This window comes from Nasonia vitripennis, chromosome 3 (genome assembly GCF_009193385.2).
Source record: "Nasonia vitripennis strain AsymCx chromosome 3, Nvit_psr_1.1, whole genome shotgun sequence".
Taxonomy (NCBI): Eukaryota; Metazoa; Arthropoda; class Insecta; order Hymenoptera; family Pteromalidae; genus Nasonia; species Nasonia vitripennis.
Window position 1 is genome coordinate 9,884,890 of NC_045759.1, and position 20,943 is coordinate 9,905,832.

A 20,943-nucleotide genomic window follows, 5' to 3' on the forward strand; every position below is an offset into this window, starting at 1 on the left:
CGTAGAAATTGTGTTTACGGCTTATTAGAGGAATCGACTGATGGTCAATATACGAAAATATTTCTTCCCCTCGTTATTATCTTTTTTTAATCATTGATTCGTTTGTACAATATACTTAAAATACATTGTTTAGCGAGCGGGAGAAAAGTGGACTGATCCGGAGCCGAGATATAAGAGGCAAACGAGATTTAGGAATCGAATTGCTAACGAACGCTATCGGTCTAATCTCGTGTGTAGCAGGAAAGCAGGTTGTTCCACTTAGAGATGCTTCCCCCCAAGAGCGATTCGATGTTAAGCATCTCAAAAAACAAAAAAAAACGCCTTGCTTGTTTCTGCAACGACTTTACAAGCGGCTCGTTTAACTTTTTTCACAATAGTTTTAATTTGGCAATTCATTGTAAAGCACGTTACGCAAGTTATAATTAATAGCGTAAACGCAGCGTTATTAAAGTCATTATATCGCCATTACATTCAAGACGTGCAATTTATCATTTTACCAGGTCAAGAGTTCAAGAATGTGCCGAGACACATTTTCACAATGTCTAAGCGCGTTTTAATTTGAATTTGCTGTCGCGCCAAAAGAGCACAAAACAAAGCGTTTCGCAAAATCCTTATTCGAAACATAATTACAAATTATACGGTAAAAAACGGACTTCAAGCTCATCCCGATCCCCGACATCTGCAAGCTCGTCACGTCTGATCGAATCGTCGACGGCATCGCGTTGACCCCTCGTTTCATCTCGCGTATCAAGAGAAACGATTCGTCAGCCTAATCCATTGTGCATTAGCACTTGTCACGTGTTTCCTTGTTAGCCCCGCGAGGAACGTGACGAGCCGCGAGTATAGCTCCGTGACTCGATTACTGTTGGCCCGAACTATGGCAGGCGTAAATATGCCTTTGTCGTTTCCGTGCCGCCGGCACTTTCACCTCTCTTCGCGAATGCGCGAAAATATCAAGCTCTTGCGTTGAAGTTGGAGGATATACTATATATGTCTGGAGGAATGCGCAATAAACAACGGGAGATTATTGGATATTAATAAAAGCTTCATTTATTTCGATATTTATCTCTTCTTCATATATAATATAATAATGATAATAATAACGATTTTTTATCACTTCGTAAGTACATGAACGCAATTTGCTGCAATGATCGGGTTTGCGTTGCGTTCGACCCAGAAACGAAGACAATTCGATTTCAAAAGTCCGCAGCGTACGTAGCTCGTTCGCATGCGCAAATCGATCAGCAGTACAAACATCGTTTGTTCAATTGGTTGCAATTTTGCGACAGCCATCCGATCAGATCACAATCGCACTGCACAATCGTCCTCTAATACACTAATTAGATTCAGGAAGTTAAGAATTCTGTGCGAAGCATTTTTTTGCAATTTCTGTGTTTTTTTTTATCTGGATCAATAGTTTGAACATTCATAATTTCAAGATATATTATAATATAGTATAGAAGTATAATTTTGCACTTATTCGACGAGATTTCATCGCAATTGATGCTCAAACTCTTGCCAGACCGTCAACATTAGTACGCGAAACTTTTTAGGCATTCTACTGTTAAAATCTTATCCTTGACCTGTTATAAATTTATAATTCGATGCTTGTGCCTATTATTGACTACTGAAGCTTTCTCGCTTGAAAAATTTGTATTTATTATAATACGAAGAAAATTGAAAATTTCACGCTCGAATATGCAACTAAATTGAGCGCTAAGTATGTTCGGTGATAAAGATTGAAATATAAAATAAGATACGTTTGCCAATATAAAGTTGTAACATATAATGTTACATTTTTGGAAATTTTATTCAACAAATGATGCATCAGTTGAATGAATTTTTGTAGTCACAAGCGATTTAAAAGAATGCGTAGAACTATTTTCGATAAGCAGCATTTGTCCATGATTCGTGACTTATCGAGTTTATATAGACTAGTTTTCTCGAGAAAGGAAGGACATGAGTTTTAGTTGGAAATCGTAAATGTTCAGATCGCTCAAAAACAGTATTTATAACCAACAATTATATTTTCATTCTTCAAATTGACTTTTCTAAATTATTTACATAGTCTCACGTCCTTTTGGCTGCGATATCGCATAATATTTATATATGTCAACTTTTTAATACAACTCAACAATAATTTGTACACTTTGTATTTACTTTCAAAGTCTAATATTTATATACTATACTTGATACACACTTTTAATTGATCTCAGGTCCTTCCTTTTATTCATATAGTATTTATCGAAGTATAACGTCTTGTATCAATATTTTGTTTAGTCTATTTTATAGGAGTGCGTGACAGGATAGTGCCTGTGCAAACATGCAGTTTGTTTTAGAAAAATCTCTATAATAGTAACTAGAAAAATTACTTTTAACATCGAATTGCTTCTATCCAATATATTTTATAAAAGACACACCAAAAGCTGTAACTTATATACCTAAAAAACTATTAAAGTCTCGTATACACTTGAAACATTGGAAGTACAAAAATGGAAGAGTATAAAAGGGCATGACACGTTGTTGAAATTACTAAATCCATTATTTCTCACGAAAATCTTATTTAACACGTCGCTTTATTCATAAATATTGATAAATAATAATTAGGAATGTTTCTTACTCATATATAATCAATGCTGTTGTATACAGGATTTTTTTTGAAAAGCAGATTTCCTTTTACTTAAGATACTCAAAACTGTTTTATGCTCGGAAATTATGACATAGTTCAGATAATTGATTATTTTATAATCAATGATTATGCAATCATTGCTTCTAAATAATTTTTCATTTCAATGAACGATCGAATGTTCGCCGCTGTTAGTTATGATATTTCATTGCCTAACTGATGTAAGTAACGTATGCACAGAATATACTTTGCTATGCACATTGATCAGAATAATTTATTCATTTAAACTATTTGAAAGTAGATTTTTTTTTTTATATGATAAAAAACGAATAATTTTATAACTCAAATCGAGTTTAAATAAATAAATTTGGAATCGTGACTAAAGAAATAGTGGCTCATACATTATTTCCATATACATATAAGAGACTAAAAATTTTTGTAAAGATATAGTATATCAAAAGACATCTTAATCGATGTATTTGTAATTAAAGGTATTCTTGTTAAATGCAAAGTTGGTTACTTTTATACATTTATTTTTTCGTGTCCGTAGGCCCAGCTCTCTATACACATATATTTATTTTAAAATATAATAGATCAACGATGGTTGAGTTTTAGAAATAAAGTACAGAGGCTATTGTATAACACAATCATCTGAATTAGTTTTAGAAGATAGTAAGACATTAATTTATTCGTTTAGAAAAGATCATTATTCAATAATTTATTAAATTCATATTATCAAATGACGTTCTAACGAGAAAGCATGCACAGGCAAAAATCGTCGATTTTATTCTACGATTCCATTTTAGATTACAGGTATACATATAATCATTTTTTGAATAATTTGTGCAAAATATACATGCTTCTTTGTATAATAGCACAGAACTTGATCATATCATGATTTAACTTTTGGTGATCAACTTTCACCTTTCTATTTTTTGGTAGATGCACAGCAAATTTTAGAATTAAGCTCCATGAGAAGTGACCACACGTCTAACAAAAAAATTATGATGCTATTGCGATGCTCGGTAGCCAATCTTATAACATAGTCGATTTTGTTTGAAAATCGTACGTCTCGATTCATCTTATAAGCTTAACACAACACGCCAGTATAAAAAATATTTCTAGAGATTTATGAAATCTCCTCCAGCAGAATATAAAAAAATCCTGAAGAAATATAGCACTTTAGTTTTTAAGCTCAACTTGTTATTCGTCTTTCACCAACACTCAAACTTGCTTTAAAATATAATGTTGAAATTTTAAGCTCTAATTCAGTTCTAATTTTTTATACGTTCAAACTTCATGTTATCAGATAACCATCATAATTTAAAGGACGCGTCAAATTTAGTGATGTTTTTCGGCAATTTACTTCATGTATTTAAACGCGTACATTTGTAAGAAACTAAGCTAACTCAAAACTGACAGTATAGGTCTGTAAAGAATTACAATACTTTAAAAGTGCACCATAAAGTTATGAGTTCATAAATAGTAGTATTTACTTTATGTGCCCAAGTTTCGTCTAATATTATCTTAAAACTTGAATCGCAATGGTCTGTGATGTTTTCGCGGATAAGGAAGCAAGGAACTAACTTGTAATATTTCTTCTCGCATTGTCATTCTAATGTTAATCTAACGTTTTTATCACACTCTCTTGCAAGCCTTCACTTTCATTCATTACAATCACTTTGTTTGTCTTTATACTTTATAATGCACATGCATACGTTTATTTGTGATAACCGTGCTGTAGCAATTTTACTGCACGGCCAAAGCGAGCTTTAACAGTTTTCTCGTGGGCAGGAATAAGCAAATCGTCATTTCACAATACTTTGATGTGAAAAATAATTTTGTTAAACTTAATGCTTTCGATTTTCGATTCATATAATGAAAATAAACCATTTATTTGTTGAAAACAATTTATGATCATCAAATAATCTTACGTCTGCCTACTCCCGCAATTCGTTAAATTTCTTTAGCCTAGCTAACCTAAGACATCGATGGACGAAATGGTCGGCGATCTTCCGAAAAAGATCGTAATAATGAAGATATATTTAACTGTGTGTGTATCATCTACGTATACCTCCTCTCGAATCCGATAAAGCTAGACGTAGTAGTTATCGAAATTCTCTATAGAAATTATTTACGCTTGATTTATCAGTTTTTAAAGATATGCTAGAAGAGTCAATGTATTTTGTATTCATATATTATAGGTATTGCGTTGTAATGTACGCGTAATTTATTTTTACGCTTGAAATTTTTTTTTCGAATTTCGTGCGATTTGTAATATTATATGATTCTTCTATGTTGGATATGGCATAAGTTTATCGTCTGGCCTTTCAATTGATCTTATTAACGACCCAATTTGTAATTAGCTATAAATGTGTCGAAAATTATTGATGTCTCCATTTTTAGCGATAGATCATGATTTTTTCTTGATTATGTTAGTGATTATGATTTGCAGTCAGGTTTTATCAATTTAGAAACGTAAGCGGTATACATATATATCTGACTATATATAGAAATCTAATTTCGTTAGTCGATAAAATTTGTAACTTTGTTGTACGATAAACAGTTTAAAAATAAAATTGTTTTCATTCGTCAATGTTCTACCATTGGCCTCTAATATCTTTTCTCGCTCTGCTACATTTTAGAAAATAGTCATAACGTTCCATTAACTAATATTTCACAAACATCTCCATTAATATCTCTTAAACTATAGTTTGGCCAACTTTGTGGAAGTCTTCAATGATTTAAAGATACAAAAAATAATTGTAGATTTGTACGTATAGTTGAAAACGAATTACATTCGATCTTTTATTCTTCAAACTAAAGGCGGTATGATAGTATGTATATATGTTTAGGAACAACGACTAAAAATCAAGCGCATACTTGGTCTCATAATTTGGTCTTTAAAAATGTAGTCGCTAATTACAAATCTGATGGTTAATCAAGAAAGGAAATCGAATAGCCCATTAGTCAATGTTTCTTTCCTGACGTCAAAATATGTCGACTATGACTTTCTGCTAGTCGATAGCCTACGTAAAGGTTTTTCATTCTACAAATCTTTCACTCCAGAGAAACGCGATCGCACGAATTTTCGAAGCACATAGTGTGGATAGCAGAGAGATCATCATTTATAATCGAAACGAGAGAAGCTCACGCTTACATCTTACGAAAACAAAAAATTGTCGACCTTGCATTACTTTGCATTTAGAATTATGGAAGTACGAAATCACGTTTTGTTGCACACATAATTTTCCATTTACTATAGCCTATTCCTGTGAGAAGAAGTTTTGTTTTCGTAAGCATACTTTTCGTTTTATACATAATTGACAAAGCCTTTCATTATTCATATTTTATATAATACAGAATATAATTTGCGCGACTGATTTTTTTTGGCTTTGCTAATACGCAGATGCTCGAAGTCAGCGTTTGGAAAACATTTACACGGATTCAAGTATATATAATACCATAATATAGGTTTGCGCGAATTAAAATATTGAGAGATATAACAGCACCGAGAAAATTGCGTTTAATTATTTTGCAATTGCGGATTCTCCAGCTTAAATCCTAATCTATAATTTGCTTAACATTATGTCACATTAAAAATGTATAAATAACTTTATGTTTTAAATATACTTTGATTGTACATATGATCGTAAAAATTGCTTACATCGATAATAAATATACGTAGCGAGCATATTATATAACTGGAATCTTAAAAGGGATATAATTACAAAAATAATTAGCGGCTATTGACTCAGTGCTGTGGAAAAACATCAACGTTTCATTTTACTTTATAATAATCCAACGCCTTTTTTTCTTAAATCGTTTGTTTTTTTTTACTTTAATAAGGCAGCTATTTAAAAATCTTCGCGCGATCGTGATCCGTTTCCATGTAACGCGTGATCACCTCGACGCTGACTCGGACGACCATTGAAATCATAGTAAACTATAACATGCGGCTCCTTACATGCGCGGGTGCACCTAAAACGAGTGCACTTAAACAACTTATCTTATACAATTTATCACATCTTAAACGTCGTTATGTCGATATAAACCTATCGTTGTAAAACACATATTGTAAATCAGTCCCTCTTGACTAAAAACACCATAAAAGAAAATTATCAAAAAACTGGAAGTTCATACGAGTAAAATATGTAAAGTATTAACGAAATATTCGCACTATGAATGTTATGTTCTTTGGAAGTGTGTAGTAATGTATATATAAAAAAATGACTGCAGTCCTCGCGAGTCGTCCAAGCCTGCGTCGAAGCATAATCGCCTGCTAACCGGAACAAGAAGAACAACAACAACTCTGACGCGTCTGTCGTTTGCACACACGCACACACGCAGTAGCATAACATCTCGTGCTCAGTGTCTCAGTCCATGTCGGGCATGGTTTCCGGCTTCTCGGTTGAGCCCATCCGCTGGCGAAGGTACTCGAACTTCTGACGCAGCAGAGAGCGCTTGAGAACGCCGTGTGCCCTGAGGCCCGCGACATCAGGCCGCGGGACATGCTGTTGCTACGCGGCCGCCTGTTTGTGACGCTTCCGGAGCTCGCGACGCGTCGCCGTACCGGTGCTTCCAGCCGTGGGATTAACCGATGCACCCGCGGCTGATCGGCTCTCGCAGTCGGCCGTTGGTACCGGTTTCAACTCCCTGAAAGAACAAGGCATACGCGGTTACAGCCGTCAGGTATGACTAGGTATGGGTCAGGTTTTGATGCGTGCTGTGCGCAAACCTGTAGTTTAGCAGCTCCTCGTCGTCGGGTACCCTGGATATGAGATCGAGAACTTCGTTGTTGGGCACCGTGTGAGGCCTGATGAGTTTCCGGGCGAACTTGTTGACGCCCCAGCCGAGTATCAAGTAGCGCACCGGGACGAGGTAGAGTACGACCATCGCGAGGATCGCCAGCAGCATCGCGAGATAGCTGAGGTAAGGAACGGTGAAGTTGAACAGGTTCTTCACCCTCTCGCAGAGGCTCGCTATGTAGCCGATCGAGTTTTGCACCGTCTGCGTCACTTCCTGTATTGCCTGCAGTCGCTCCTTCAGACTCTTTTTCTCCTCCTGTGACGAATCACCAGAATCATAATCGACCCTTACTTTCGTACAAGGTTACAGTGCACTAGCTAACTTTGCATACCTTGTCTTTGTCTTCGTCGTCGTCGTCGTCGTCTCCGGGAGTCGGAGGACCGTCTTCCGAGGTGGGGTCCGTAGAATCTTGAACGTGAACGGTCATCTGGTGAGGAAGAGGAGCTCCGGTCAAAACTGCTACCTGTTCGCAAAGCAAGGATTCAAGCAAATTTATCGATCAACCCGTCTCTTTCTCTCGATTTATGTATTCTCGAGCGATAACGTCGAGCTCCATTGTATTTTTAATCCAACCTTGTGCCTTGGAAAAGCGTCATGCAAAGAGATGTAATATATTACACAATGGAAGCAACGCGTTTTCCTTTATCATCGTGGGAGAGAAAGTGAGAGAGAAGTACTAAGGACTGCTGCTTTGTTGTGTAAGTCATTGCGGTACGGGGAGTTAGTGCATAAGCTTTTTGTAAGCGTTAGAGTATAGAGGAGAAGGAAATGCGTATAGGTAATGCATCCTTACCACATAGTACTTGAATAGGATGAGGAAAGCAGCAGTCGGTATCATGTAGGGCTCAAAGTAATAGACTCCTACGACGAAGAGGACGAGGGCGATGATGCTGCGCATCTTGCTCTCCCACTCCCAGCAGCTCCTGCAATTCGGAGATGTCAGTTTAGTCGGTCGGAAAAATCAACAATAAGCGAGTCCACAAAGGGAACCGCTGCTACTGCTGCGGTATACACGCGCGCGCGCAGCTCCCATCTTCGTTTGCTTTCATGCTCCAATTATTTTCCATTGTGCAGCAGCTTACGCGCATTGTGCTCTGGCTTCGCGTGCAGCGTTTTGCTTTTGGAATATCATTGTTTTTGGAAAATCTGGCTATGTAATAATTCAGATTACAGGTTCTTACTGTATGTATTTCCCCAAATCGATGAATATAACGATGATCGACTTGAGTCTGAGGACGTTCCTGAGGAAGACCTGCCTCTTGAACTTCATCTCGGGTTCCATGTACTTCTTCTCCTTGGGATTGAGCGTCCTTATGCAGGCCCGAAGGACGTTCCAGAGGACGGTGAGCTCGAGCAGGATCTGCGGGCTGTTGCCTTTGGCTCGACATCGCAGCTTCTTGTCTTTGAGCGCGTACCAGCGTTTCTCGCCGTTGCGAATCTTCAGGAGCGGTATCGCGACTTTCCCGAGGAACTCGACCTTGTGGTCCCGGTCCTCGTCGTACACCGTCACCTCCAGCACCGAGTTTATGTCCTTCACGTTGCTGAAAAAGTTTCATCGTCTCTTTAGTCAAAACTGTTTCGTCATCGCGCACTCGATTAAAATGCGTGATTCAGTTCGGTACAAAAAAAAAACGAGATTAAACCGAGTGATTTATCAAAAGTATGCAACGTGAGAGAGATGCGATGACATTTACAAAGTGAAGATTTTCTGCCAGTTCGGTGTCAAAGTCTTGTATTCCGTCTGAGTCTGCAGCCTCGAGTTGACAAGTTCGAGAACGCAGAAAGGATCGCTCTTACCACCCAAGTCGGCTGCGGCGAGGCCTTGCGCTCGGTAAACCTGGAAGAATTATAATTAGCGATATTGCACAAAGTTGTGTGTCGGGAGTTAATTTTCGGAACCGCGGAAGCTTTTTTTCTTTCTTTTTTTACCACCGTTACATAAAACGGTAAGGTATAGCTGAAAATCGTTACGACGGACTAGAGCTGCGTATAATAATAGTCCTGATGCGAACACGAGTCTGTAATAAAAATTCCACAAGAGACTGGGAATCACACGCGAGAATATGGAAATACCATCCTTAGCATATTTATCATCGGCATCGGCAGACAAAGAAATTCCAACAGACAGACAGACATGCCGCTTCCGCATACTAGGAAGCCCCTCAACCGACCAAAGTCCCTTCCACCCTTCGCAGCACAAACGACAGCACAGAGACACTACACAATACCTTGACCGTCAGGTGGCCAACGTCCCGTGGCCTCTGCAACGTGTTAGCCAGCGCGTACTTCTGCATCATCCGAGCCCTCTCCTGAGGCGTCTCCTCGTGCGCAGCCAAGTCGCTGATGGTCTCGCTCGCGGTAGTCCCACTGATGGTGAGCAGCAGGAAGATGTTACCAGCGCCGTCTTCGAGGTCCCGCCACAGCCGGTGCGTCGTCTCCCTCTCAAGGGTCGCCAGGTCGATGACCGCTCGACCCATCAGGTCGTCCTGGTGACTCCTGTCCCTGTCCCAGACGGTCACCTCCAACTCCTGGCCCAGGTATGGATCCTCGTAGAGGTGCAGGTCGAACTGCTCCAGCCAGACCGGGTTCAGGGTCTTGTTCGCCACCTTTGATTTGTACTTCTCGGTGCCCAGGCTGCGAAGAAGTGTTTTATGAAGAAATTTCGGAGGCTTTAAATCACCCTCGCTCTATGTAGAGTATATGCATGCGCTTTACGAGCGAACTTTATGAGCATTAAAAAATAAATCTTGCGGGTCGCGCACACATCATTTCTGTGTGTAATACTGTGTGGATATAAGAATAATATATAAAACGCGCATAACTTAATGTCGCGCTTGGGAGAGAAAAATATGCAGTAAGAGGGAACGGGAATATTTTATCTTACCGGAACTTGACGTAAGGATCCGAGAGACCGTCGATATCCATTGGCAGTAGGTTCTTCGCCTCGACGAGGACTATTGTTACAACCGAACTCCATATCTGAGACTTTAGCTTCCGATTCACGTCCGCCAGTCGACTGCTCCTTTGGAAGTACTGCAATGAATACGACGCGTGTGTAAAGTTTAGTTCGAGTAAGCTTAACACTCGATGTACACTCGATGAGGAAAAAACTTTGATTATATATTTTGAATTTTAAACTGTTAGCGCACCGCGCATAAACTTCTCATTCGCAACAACGATTAATGTACCCTGTGAATATCCTCCATCCTATCCTTGAAATTCCCCTTGATCTTATCGAAGAAGTCGGGAGAGTCGGGTCGAGCATCGATAACCTCGACTGCTGCATTAATAGCAGCTGTAGGTGTCATCTTGGATGACTGCAACGAGCTCGTCGAGCCTTTGAGATTCTTCGGTAGTCCATCTAATCGCGCCTCGGATTTTTCGCTCTTCACGTCGTGCAGTAGAATCGGAGAGCCCTTGGGGAGAGCAGAGTTTGCTTCGTAACTTTCGCGTTTACTTTTTTTTTCTCGAGGAAATAAGTGCTGCCTCTTCGTGCGTTTTCTTTTTGCTTGTATTTCGTCGTTCGAGAAAAATGTGGTTCTCCGCGGCTTTAGTCAAGGTTTGCTGCTAAATGACTCGTTTTCTTTCTCCTGAGAACCGCAGTTTTGCATTTCCACTATACACCGATGTGCAAATTCAAAACCGTGACGACGCTGTATCGCCGTGTAATAAATTCGCGCATCGCCCAGTTAAACGCGTTCAATTACAGATAGTACACGAAATGGAGCACCTTAACTGCGTACGACGTATTAATCGGAGCCAGCACACGGTATAATATATAAGTAGCATATCACTGCGCGATCATCAAATTTCATGGCAATTACTCCGGTGCATATTGTCGCCGTGTGTGTTACGTGTGCATGCGCGATGACCCAGTAAACGGCGCACTATTTCCTGTCATTGTCGACATAATTCATTATTTATCTGACCTTTTTACGCGTTAACGGAGAGCCGACTCTCGCAATTATACAACGGCAGCGCGCGTGCGCCGAATCGCGAAAAAACAAATTAATTTGCGAAACAGAAATTCAATACAACTCCGCGGAGATTATATATTGCTTTTGTTTACCCAAGTGAGAGAGACAGAGATAATCTTAAAGCGCTATAATAGTTTCCGCGAGTTCGATGGATAAACAGAGCCGAGTGAATCAATATATAAGTTTAATTTTAGCGCATCCGCACTCGATTCCTCCATCGAAATACAAGCACACGCAGTCACGGAGGCAGCAAGCAAATCTCTCACTTCTCTCGTCGCGTCCGTCTTCCTCGGCGACGTACTGATCTCGCTATCAGAACTGTAACCCCTGCCGTGATTCTCCTCGATGGCTTTGAGCCTAGCCTTGTGCCTCTCCATGATCCAGGTCTCGATGGGCTGGAGCCAGGGCCGCTTTTCCATACACTCCTCCCAGACCTTCTCGGCCCTCGCCTCCACGAGCTTTTCCACAAGCTCGACCCTTCGTTCGACCCGCAGCTTCAACGCCGCCATCGTCAGTTTATCCCGCGTTCGCGGCGGACGTTTGACCGGCTCCTCGACGGTCGGAGACATTTTGGCAGGTGCGGCTTGGCTCAGCTTGTCGGTCAAGGCCGCGTATTGTTCCAGGAGCTCCGGGTGTTGGCGCAGGCCTTCGGCCAGACGTTCCAGGACGCGCTCCGACGTCAGGGACAGCTTGCGAGCTTCGTCGGAGGAGGTCGACGGTGGTGGGCCATTCTCGGGGCTCGTCCTTTTTTGAGGAGAGTGAGTGAGTACTTTTCGATGATTCGTTCTCGTGGGCAGAGGAGAGCGTTAGATCTGACCGACGATGACATAAGCGCGCTACGGACTTGCGACGTTGCACAAGCTTTGTTTTTTTTTATCGCAGCTCACCGTTACACGGCAGCGTGTAATTATTGAGAAACTTCTCTTATACTTTGTATCTCGAGTTTTCGTCGCTGCATTATTATTAGAAAATTCTCTGCCTTTTTCTCAAGCGCTAATGGGTCGTCGGAGTAATTACTCTAAAAAGAGTCATTATCGCTTTAGTCGCAGCGGTGTAAAGTATCCAACGCGACGACAAGGTACGTATAAGAAAAGAAAGTGAAAAAAACTTTGCGGACATAAGACGTCTCGTTAAACAATGCGACATTGAGTAAAGAATTCTCTGTGAGGTCGGATTTTATTTCTCGGTACACACCGCGAGCAAACTGCGCGACCGACTTAACCAAATAAAAATTACGTACCGCTTTCGTTTTTTACGAGCGAGTTTTATGATCTCTAGCGAATTTGATAAAACGAGAATTTTAAAATCAAACGATAACACTGCCACATCGTTCACCCACGAGTGAAAAAAAATCACGCAACTCTTCCAGACAACTCACTCATCCCGATCGTCATCTCGACGCTTTTCCTCTTCCTTTGCTTCCTTCGCTTCCTGCATTTCTCGGCATTTCGACTCCAGAAAGCTCTCCGTCATCAAGCCCCAGCACTATCGCACTCACATACGAATACGCGCGGCCGCTCGTCGACCTTGAGCGCGGGAAAATTAAAAAAAGAACAATATACGCGCCGCCGGCGAAATATTCGGAGGCTGCTGCTAATTGGTCACTCGAATGCGAGCGATCGATGCGAATGTAAAAAAAACGCGTTATGTAAACTCCGATTTTAACTTCCGTCAAGCGATTCGATCAACGATATATCACAGTATAGCCGAGAATTGAATCATCTAGTAACGCGTTAATTTATCAGTATAGTGCCCGCATCACAGCTGACGACGTCCGCAGTATAATAAACAGTAGAGGCGCACACAAACACGTGTCTAAACTCACGGAGAGCGGAATAGCCGGCGCGCGACGGATCTAAATATAGAAATTACACGTACACACGCCGACGCGATTAGACTTGCGCTCGAGCCCAAAGACTCGGCATCACTGAAGCCGACGTTCGATTCCGCTTGGCTAAATTTTATCCTAAGCCGTCGAGCCGCTGCAGCGACGTTGTTTCGCCTGCCCCTTCTCTCTCAGACCTACTCGGCTGTAAGAGAGAGAGAGAGAGAGAGAGAGAGAGAGAGAGAGAGAGAGAGAGAGAGAGAGAAAGAGAGAGAGAGGAGTTGGGTAAACACTAACACTTATATACACACAGCGACAGGTTCATCGCACACTTGTTCGCGGTATGTATACGCAGAGCGTCGAGAGCGCTCTTTATGTCGAAGAGGGAGATTATAGTTCACGATTTTCGCGGATTTTCATCGGTTTGGCCGAGAGTACCTGGTTTATTTATAAGCGCGTGGGTGATTGATTCGGGCGTGTCCGTCGGCTACTCGAAGCGTGAATTAGGGGTATTTGATTGTAGCTCGACGGAGTGACATTGAGGACAATGTTATTGTGTGTGCGGCTTTTCGACGTGCAGTGTGTTTTCAAGGAAAGTCCCGAGAGTTGATGTATTCCGCTGATGAATGACGCGATAGTGCACACGTGCTTCTGGTAATACACGGTCTGTAAGTGGCACTCATTATGAAAAATGATGCCGGAATTTATTAGTAATGATGCCATCAGCGTGAAATACATTCGTTTGGACTGAATTACCTTATCATCAGTTCTTCGTTTGTTCTAGTTTTCAAGATTCCGCGTAAGCGATTCGATCACACAAACCCATGTCTCTCGCAATAAAGCCCGACTAATTGCGCGTTATGCCAACATATCCCAACATCCATTAATATAACCCTTATCTCGGCGCACAGACAAGAAACGACTTTGTATATATAACGTACGGGTGTACACAGAAAAGAAAAGAATCCGGTCTGGCTTATCGCTAACCGCACTGATATAAGCTCGCGGGAAACAAAGGTTACACAATAAACTCACGCACGCGACACATCGATCTCCTCTACAATATACACTCGTCTCTTCAATTAGAGCCGCTTAACGTCGCGTTTGCGCAACTGTTGTCGCCCGTACGTGTGCAGTAAGCTCTAACTCTTCAATATGCACAGAATCCAAATCGGTTGTCTCGTAAAATCGCTCGGCTGCATAGCGGCGCCTAAAAAGCTCGTAAATTATTCCCCCGGTTGAATGAAAGTTGCCTCGTATAACGTATACACAGAGGCTACGATTATGCTTATACCTGTCTTGGATGTGTAAATAAACTGTTTTATTATAAGGAGAAGCTTGTGTTTTTTTTGTCGCGTGAGTCACCGAATAAAATGGTTATAATGAGATGCTAATATAGACGGAGTTTACTTCCAAAGCAGTTTTTTTTTTTTCTAAAGCGAGCGCTTCCGTTGATACGAGTCCGGTGCATTGGAAAATTTCGTATTGTAATTTTCTGCCTGATTATTTTTCCGTGGAAATATACGACGGCTGCGCGGTCGGTTTCGTGCAAAAAGAGCGTTCTTTTTCCAGTCGCGGGGCTGAACACGCGAATATAGCTCGTGTATACGCGATGTTTGAAAAAAATCGTTGACCGCTGAACTCGTGGTTTTTCGTACATACCGTATCAAGAGTGCATGTGCGAAATTATATGTATAAAACGCGCATAAGGGAACTTTCAGCACAGAAAGAACGACTTTATTTAAAGCTCGACAATGGTCTCTCGAGAAATTTTATTCGAGAAAAGCTCGGAAAAGCTCCAAACTCGAGAATACAATCGTTATTGTTATTAAAGCAGCATAGGATCTTTTCTATTTAACGGCAGTGTTATGACGGCCCAACTAATTCAACAAATGCGCGCAGATTAGCAGCGCATATTTCAGAGCGAAGCCGGAGCTTTCGGCGCAGCTTGCGGGATATAATAAATCACCGCGCGCGCGGTGGCCCTAAAAATACAAGGACCACACACAGATGCGCGAGGAAACGTCGAATTCGGAAAAAGGCCAAAAGCACGTACACACACCTATAACTCGGCCAATTCTCATCTTCAATTCGCTTACGTGTCTCTTTCCGCGTTCGCTCGTAAAGGACGTCGCGTCATTAACTCGAGCGTCGGATCTGCTCACACATACGCGGCTGGAATATAAAGCCGAGAAGCGCCTAATGCGTTTTACGGCCACCTCGTTAACGGCGAGAATGTGTCGCGCACCGGGTTATTGACGCGGAGATATAAAGTTGAATTCAATCACGGTAAAGAAGTTTACGCTCTCGTGAAAGAATGTTCATGTATAGAAGCGAGAGAACAATAAACGATAGCGTTTCTCCGTGGATTATATGATGGAATTAAACTTCCAGCTATATCTCTCGCGGCTTTGTTAATTTTCTTCGATGCGATACTTCACAGTCTCTTGAGTTTCCAGGAAAAGCATCTTGCGCAGGCTTTTTTATATAGCCAGCATTTTGGAACAAGTCCACTGGGATAACTCGCCTTGCGCGTTTGCGTAGCTTCTTTAGTTTACACTAATTTCGCAAATCGAATGTCCACTTGGCGAGTCGGTTCTTCTTCACTTTTTTAGACCTATACACGCTGCAGGGCGTATTTATCTTCGTTTTCATTAAGCGCATCACTCTGCGCGATAAGACATGTATTGTATTCGGGCTGTATGGCAATAGTGGAGATTTTCCTTCGATGCTATGGAAACTATATTATAACACTTCTGGGTCATCTCGATTTTCCATAAAATATAATTCACTTATTAACGATCCCGGAATTAAGGTCACCTGCGCGAGCGAGCGTAAACACGCTAATGCATTCATGGAAAAGCGACGACGCGTCGGGACGATTATCTCAAAACTCTATTCCGGAACCACTTTCGGAAACTCTCGCGCGCATTCGACTGATCCAGTTCGATATGATTTCAAAAGCGCGCATCAGCGTCGCTTCGATTTTAAATTATCAGAGCCGACGCGCTGCGTATACGCACAAACAACTTCCGGCATCGCTATAGCGTCACCCACGGCGGCTTTACCTTCCACAGCCGTGAGCGCGCGATATGGGAAAAATAATTCTCCCGAGGGCTCGACGCGAAGTTAATCAGCGGAATCGCCGAGCGCTTGCTCTACTGCTTTGTGTCGGCACTTTATTTATTGCGTTTGTGTAAAACGCTGCTGCGCCGTGGGCGTGACGCTTACGGTATTTTTTCTTTTAATTATTTATAAATTATTTTTGAAGCGAATACACTGCTCTCACCTGCTCTTTCTCCTGCTGGTTTCTCGGCCAGAGAGTAGCGGAGATGAAAATCTCGCCGAGATGCTGGCGCGGCCTGGCCGGATCCTTGAGCTCTAGCGTAAAATCTTGAGGGTGTCCTAAATCCAATTGCGTTAAATCTAACAGTGCTGCACCCATAAAGTCGTCCTGAAGACCCCAGTCGTAATCGAAAACCTGAGGAGCGGGGAATCCGATCGATCAGAGTTTATTGCTTTTCGTTCCACTTACGGTCTAGCTTTTACGGTCGAAGAAAATTTATTCAATATTAAGTGCATATGTGTACCTTAAAATTAAGAGGCTGGAACGGATCCTCGATTGGCAAGGTCACACTCTCGTCCCACACCGGGTTTAATTCTCGGTGAACTGTGCGTGACTTGTGTAACAGACGACCGCTGCATTTTATTTTCACGTAAGGATCGCTGGCTCCTGAGTGTCAAACAAAAAGAAAAAAACCGCCTTTATGTTATACGTATACGGCTATCGATTTTTCCTTAATACGCGAAAGTAAAACGGAAATGAGCTATACAACTTAAACCTCTAAATCGCACCCTTTAACCCACTTTCCCGCCGCGAGATTGCCCAATTTACCCCCTAATGCATATAGGAAACGCTTCGCCGTGAAATTAGCCACTCGCGATAAGATCCCCCCTATATCACTCAAAATGATTTTCCATCTCCCAGCAAAAATTCCACGAACTCACCGCATCGATCCATCGCGACGAGATTGGCACCTCTGCGTATGTGCAGCCGCAGCTGGAAGAAGGCGTGTTGCCGAAGCGCGAGCTCGCGTCGACGCGCCGACTCGTCCTGGAGGATACCCGTGGGTACACCCCCGCCGTCGGATTTGCCACCGGCGTCGTCCTCGTTCTGAGCCTCACTGCCGCCGGAAACCCCAGCGGGTGAGGCTGCCGGAGATGGACGCTGGGCCTTGGGCGAACCGTCGCTGCAACGGCCCGAGCTGTCGTCCTGGAGCTGGACCACCTTGTCCGCTCGGTTCGTACGCGCCAGAGGAGATTCTGTGCAGTCGAATCGGTGAAAAATTGATTTGAGGGAGGAATGGAGAGAGAGTGAGAGAGAGAGAGAGAGAGAGGGTTATTTATTTCTGGCTGAATTGGAACGGGTTGGGAATGTATCGCGTCGAGCGCGAGCGCGGATCAATAAGGTTAGCGCGAGAATTGCGACGATCTGCGAATATGTCGAATGGAATATTGATGCATCGCGGGAGATTGGCGGTGTCTTTGTCGTTGTGTGAATTGTAGATGTTATACCGTAATTGGAGATTAGATTAGATATAGGAGGTGAGTATCGTGTCTTAATTCTCTGATATGCATATTCGCTATGTATAATAAACCGCAATAACCCCGATCGATACCACATCACCGTACATAAACAAAAGAAAAAAATATATTCTTCACCTATATCCTCGGACATAATAACGTCGGCCTTCTTTCGCCACCACGGGAATCTCATGAATACATAAACAAACGCACTCAATCCGCAGACAATGCACGTCACGTCGTTGTAAAATCGCGCAAAGCCAACATCTTCTTCAATTTTTCACTCTCGTAATTTATCGTGTGTGTACATTATACAAAAGCTTCTTCGTGTAAAGAAACGTTCGCCGTGTGTATAACGGCGGGGCCGACTGTACACGAAGACCACAGCGGATATATAACTCGGCGCCGAGTCGGTAGGAGTCACACACGGACATGGGCGCGTGTGAGGAGGTGTAAGTGGAACCAAACCTGATCCGCGAAACTGACAAAAGATAGTATACAGGGTGACCCATTTTTTTGCGGGTAGCGCGTGCGCCGCCGCCGCTGCTGCGGGTTTTTACGGCTTGGAAATAATCTAACGAAAGACGCGGAGAGACAGCGAAGTTTCGAGGATTTTCTGGGAAAGTTTGGAGATTTTCAGGTGTTGCTTGTTGAAGAGCCCGTGGATTGTTGCTGAAATGACGCTTTTATTGCGTTTTTTCGGGAGAGAAAAAATGTTTTGGTTTTAAAATTTTTTTTTAATAATTCATCAACACGGTATGAAACTTTTGTAAAAACAATAAAAATGCATATATTTGAGCTTACGAATAGCCGGCAAATAAAGTGGGCGATTGATTTGAAAGTTGACTTTAACGATGATTCTAGCAGTCCATAAATCAAAACGATCACCCTATAGATATAGATTACAGTGCCGTGACTAAAATACCTAATTCGATTTTTTGCGCGTGCGGGACTGTTTATTTGATCCTCTAACATGAAACGAACCGCGTTTAATCTTCTTCCTTCCTCGCCTCATGAAAAGCAAATACTTTAAATAAATAAAACATATGCTTTGAGAAAATAAAGATATTTTTTTTATTTCTGAAATCGGTGTGATGAACGGGGAAGATCGTTTTTGACGATGAAAATAATGAAAATTCGTGAAGACACTCGATTGCTTGACTAAAATTTCAGAAAATATGGTTATACGTGGGAGACTTATCCCGAACTCTATAACACTGTATCCCACGCTTCGCACAGGCAGGTACAAAGAAGAAATAGAATCGCCGGGTATAATAGGGAATTCCCCGAGCTAAAATTCTGCCTTCGCCATACGCTTATGCCGAGATCAAAGGTGTTCCGCGAGAATAGGATAACGGTAAAATATAGTTTAAATAAATCCTATGCATATCTGATAAACTTTTTTCTCTTTTTTTTAAAGAAAATTGTCATTCTATAGAAGCCACCTGTGGGAATTATACCATTTTCTGCAGTCGAAGATAAAAGATAAAAGCAATAATAAATGCACAGAAAATGACAGCCTTATTCGCGATCGGATCGTGACAATCATCATCAAATCGCTGTGCGAACGACTCTGAATAGACATTCAATTCCAAGTGCCAATTTGCGCACTTTACAACGGCGCATATTGATTTCGAATGAACTTTAGATTTTAACGGAAAGCCCCGCGATAGCACGTTCCATCTCGTGTGTATGGCTTTGAATTGCTTCGCCGATATACGTGTTTATTTTTTTCATAAAACACTTCATTTGACGGATATATTTATGTTTGACAAAACATTGCTTGGTATACGATACTCGATATCTCAACACCGTCAATCATCTCTTGTTTGACGTACACGATGCACACCGAGAGAATATGCGGCCAAAGTGCTGTTGCAATTAATTTGTAACCGAGACTCTATTACCTATATGCGTGTGTATGTCTTACGGTAGTGACTCGGTTGCAGCTATGCTCGATACACACGCAGCTATCCGAAACAACGTATACGATTATACCGGTTACAAAAAAAAAAAAAATCTCTCACCAGGATGATTGAGGTAGTGTCTGGCAGGGCTCTGGGTCGCCGATGAGCTCCTGCTGTGCTCCGACGAGTAGTCCGCCGCGTAGTCCGACTCCTGGGCCTTCCCGTGGGAGTCGAGCAGTAGCCCGGCGTCCTTGGACTTCTTTCTCTCCTTGCTTCGACTTCTGACCCATCTGGACTTGAGGGTAGCGAAGAACTCGTGGGTCCTCTGAGCCACGGAGACATGTCGGTGCTGATGGCGCAGTCTGTGGATGACTCCGCTGTCGCCGGTACGGGCCCGGCGATGCTCCGGCGAACGACCCGCCGACGAGCTTTCGCCACCCTTTGGACTCTCGCGAAGCTCCGTTGCGCTACGCGACAGCTGACGACTCCCGTTTAGGTTCAGCCTGGAGCGATCGTCCGTTCGGTTCTCCTCTGCAAAGAATTTTTTTTGTGATGATTTGCGGATTTTTTACGCTTTGATATTTTTGGCGGGAGTTCAGAGCAGATATCGCAAAACGGGAGCGGCGGTATCTTTCATCTATGTAGCTCAGAGGCGCGCACTCGAGAAAGCTTTGTGAACGAAGTGGAAGTTCGCCGAGTTGAATATAAGTTTTTATTGCTTTGTATTGTTTTTCTAATCAAAGGATGCAGTTTTCAATCATTTCAAAGTCTCGAAAGCTCGCGTTCGAAAAAGCTTAATCGATGAAAGTTCGATTCGCACTAAAGATATCCTATACTATTATATACACGTAGGTGTTCAAGGGCGTCGCGAACATCGATTCTAGAGCCGAAATATACCCGCAAGCACACATCTGTCCGTTATTCAAATGAAGAAATTAACGTATAAAAGCCGCACACGATCCCGGCGCGTATGCGAGGGCCCACGCGATTTCACGTGGTCTCGTCTATATTAATATTTTGACAAGCCAATTCATTCTAGCTCGCACCAGTATTAATGCATGTACGGGATCGAAATTATTGTATCGAATCGTAAAATAACAACATTACAACAGAGTGCCGAGTTAATGCGTTGTAAGCAACATTAAATCTTTCGAATCCCACTCACTCCTCTTTCTCTCTATATCGGTCGTGTCGTTCGAGTGTCAAATACTCCGT

The 20,943-nt window shown here is 42.1% G+C and overlaps 1 protein-coding gene across 4 annotated transcripts in view; it reads right to left on the reverse strand.

The window, feature by feature from the left end:
• Nucleotides 1–1,024: 1,024 nt before the first annotated feature.
• The window catches only part of LOC100119358 (multiple C2 and transmembrane domain-containing protein), a 30,947-nt gene continuing 11,028 nt past the window's right edge, over nt 1,025–20,943 (reverse strand). For 2 of the 4 annotated variants that reach the window (XM_016984480.3, XM_008215119.4), the window contains exons 3-14: nt 19,849–20,259; nt 17,246–17,560; nt 16,828–16,970; nt 16,527–16,718; nt 10,320–10,468; nt 9,664–10,069; nt 9,130–9,272; nt 8,617–8,976; nt 8,229–8,358; nt 7,767–7,898; nt 7,365–7,690; nt 1,025–7,282 (exon numbers count right to left, since the gene is read on the reverse strand). In XM_016984480.3, coding sequence (XP_016839969.1) covers nt 7,147–7,282; nt 7,365–7,690; nt 7,767–7,898; nt 8,229–8,358; nt 8,617–8,976; nt 9,130–9,272; nt 9,664–10,069; nt 10,320–10,468; nt 16,527–16,718; nt 16,828–16,970; nt 17,246–17,560; nt 19,849–20,259 — 2,843 coding nt within the window. In that variant the 3' untranslated portion in view covers nt 1,025–7,146. Of the gene's footprint in view, nt 7,283–7,364; nt 7,691–7,766; nt 7,899–8,228; nt 8,359–8,616; nt 8,977–9,129; nt 9,273–9,663; nt 10,070–10,319; nt 10,469–10,623; nt 10,852–11,678; nt 12,157–12,790; nt 13,360–16,526; nt 16,719–16,827; nt 16,971–17,245; nt 17,561–19,848; nt 20,260–20,943 lie in introns of those variants that run through there. The other 2 variants (XM_016984481.3, XM_008215120.4) reach the window with 2 other exon arrangements.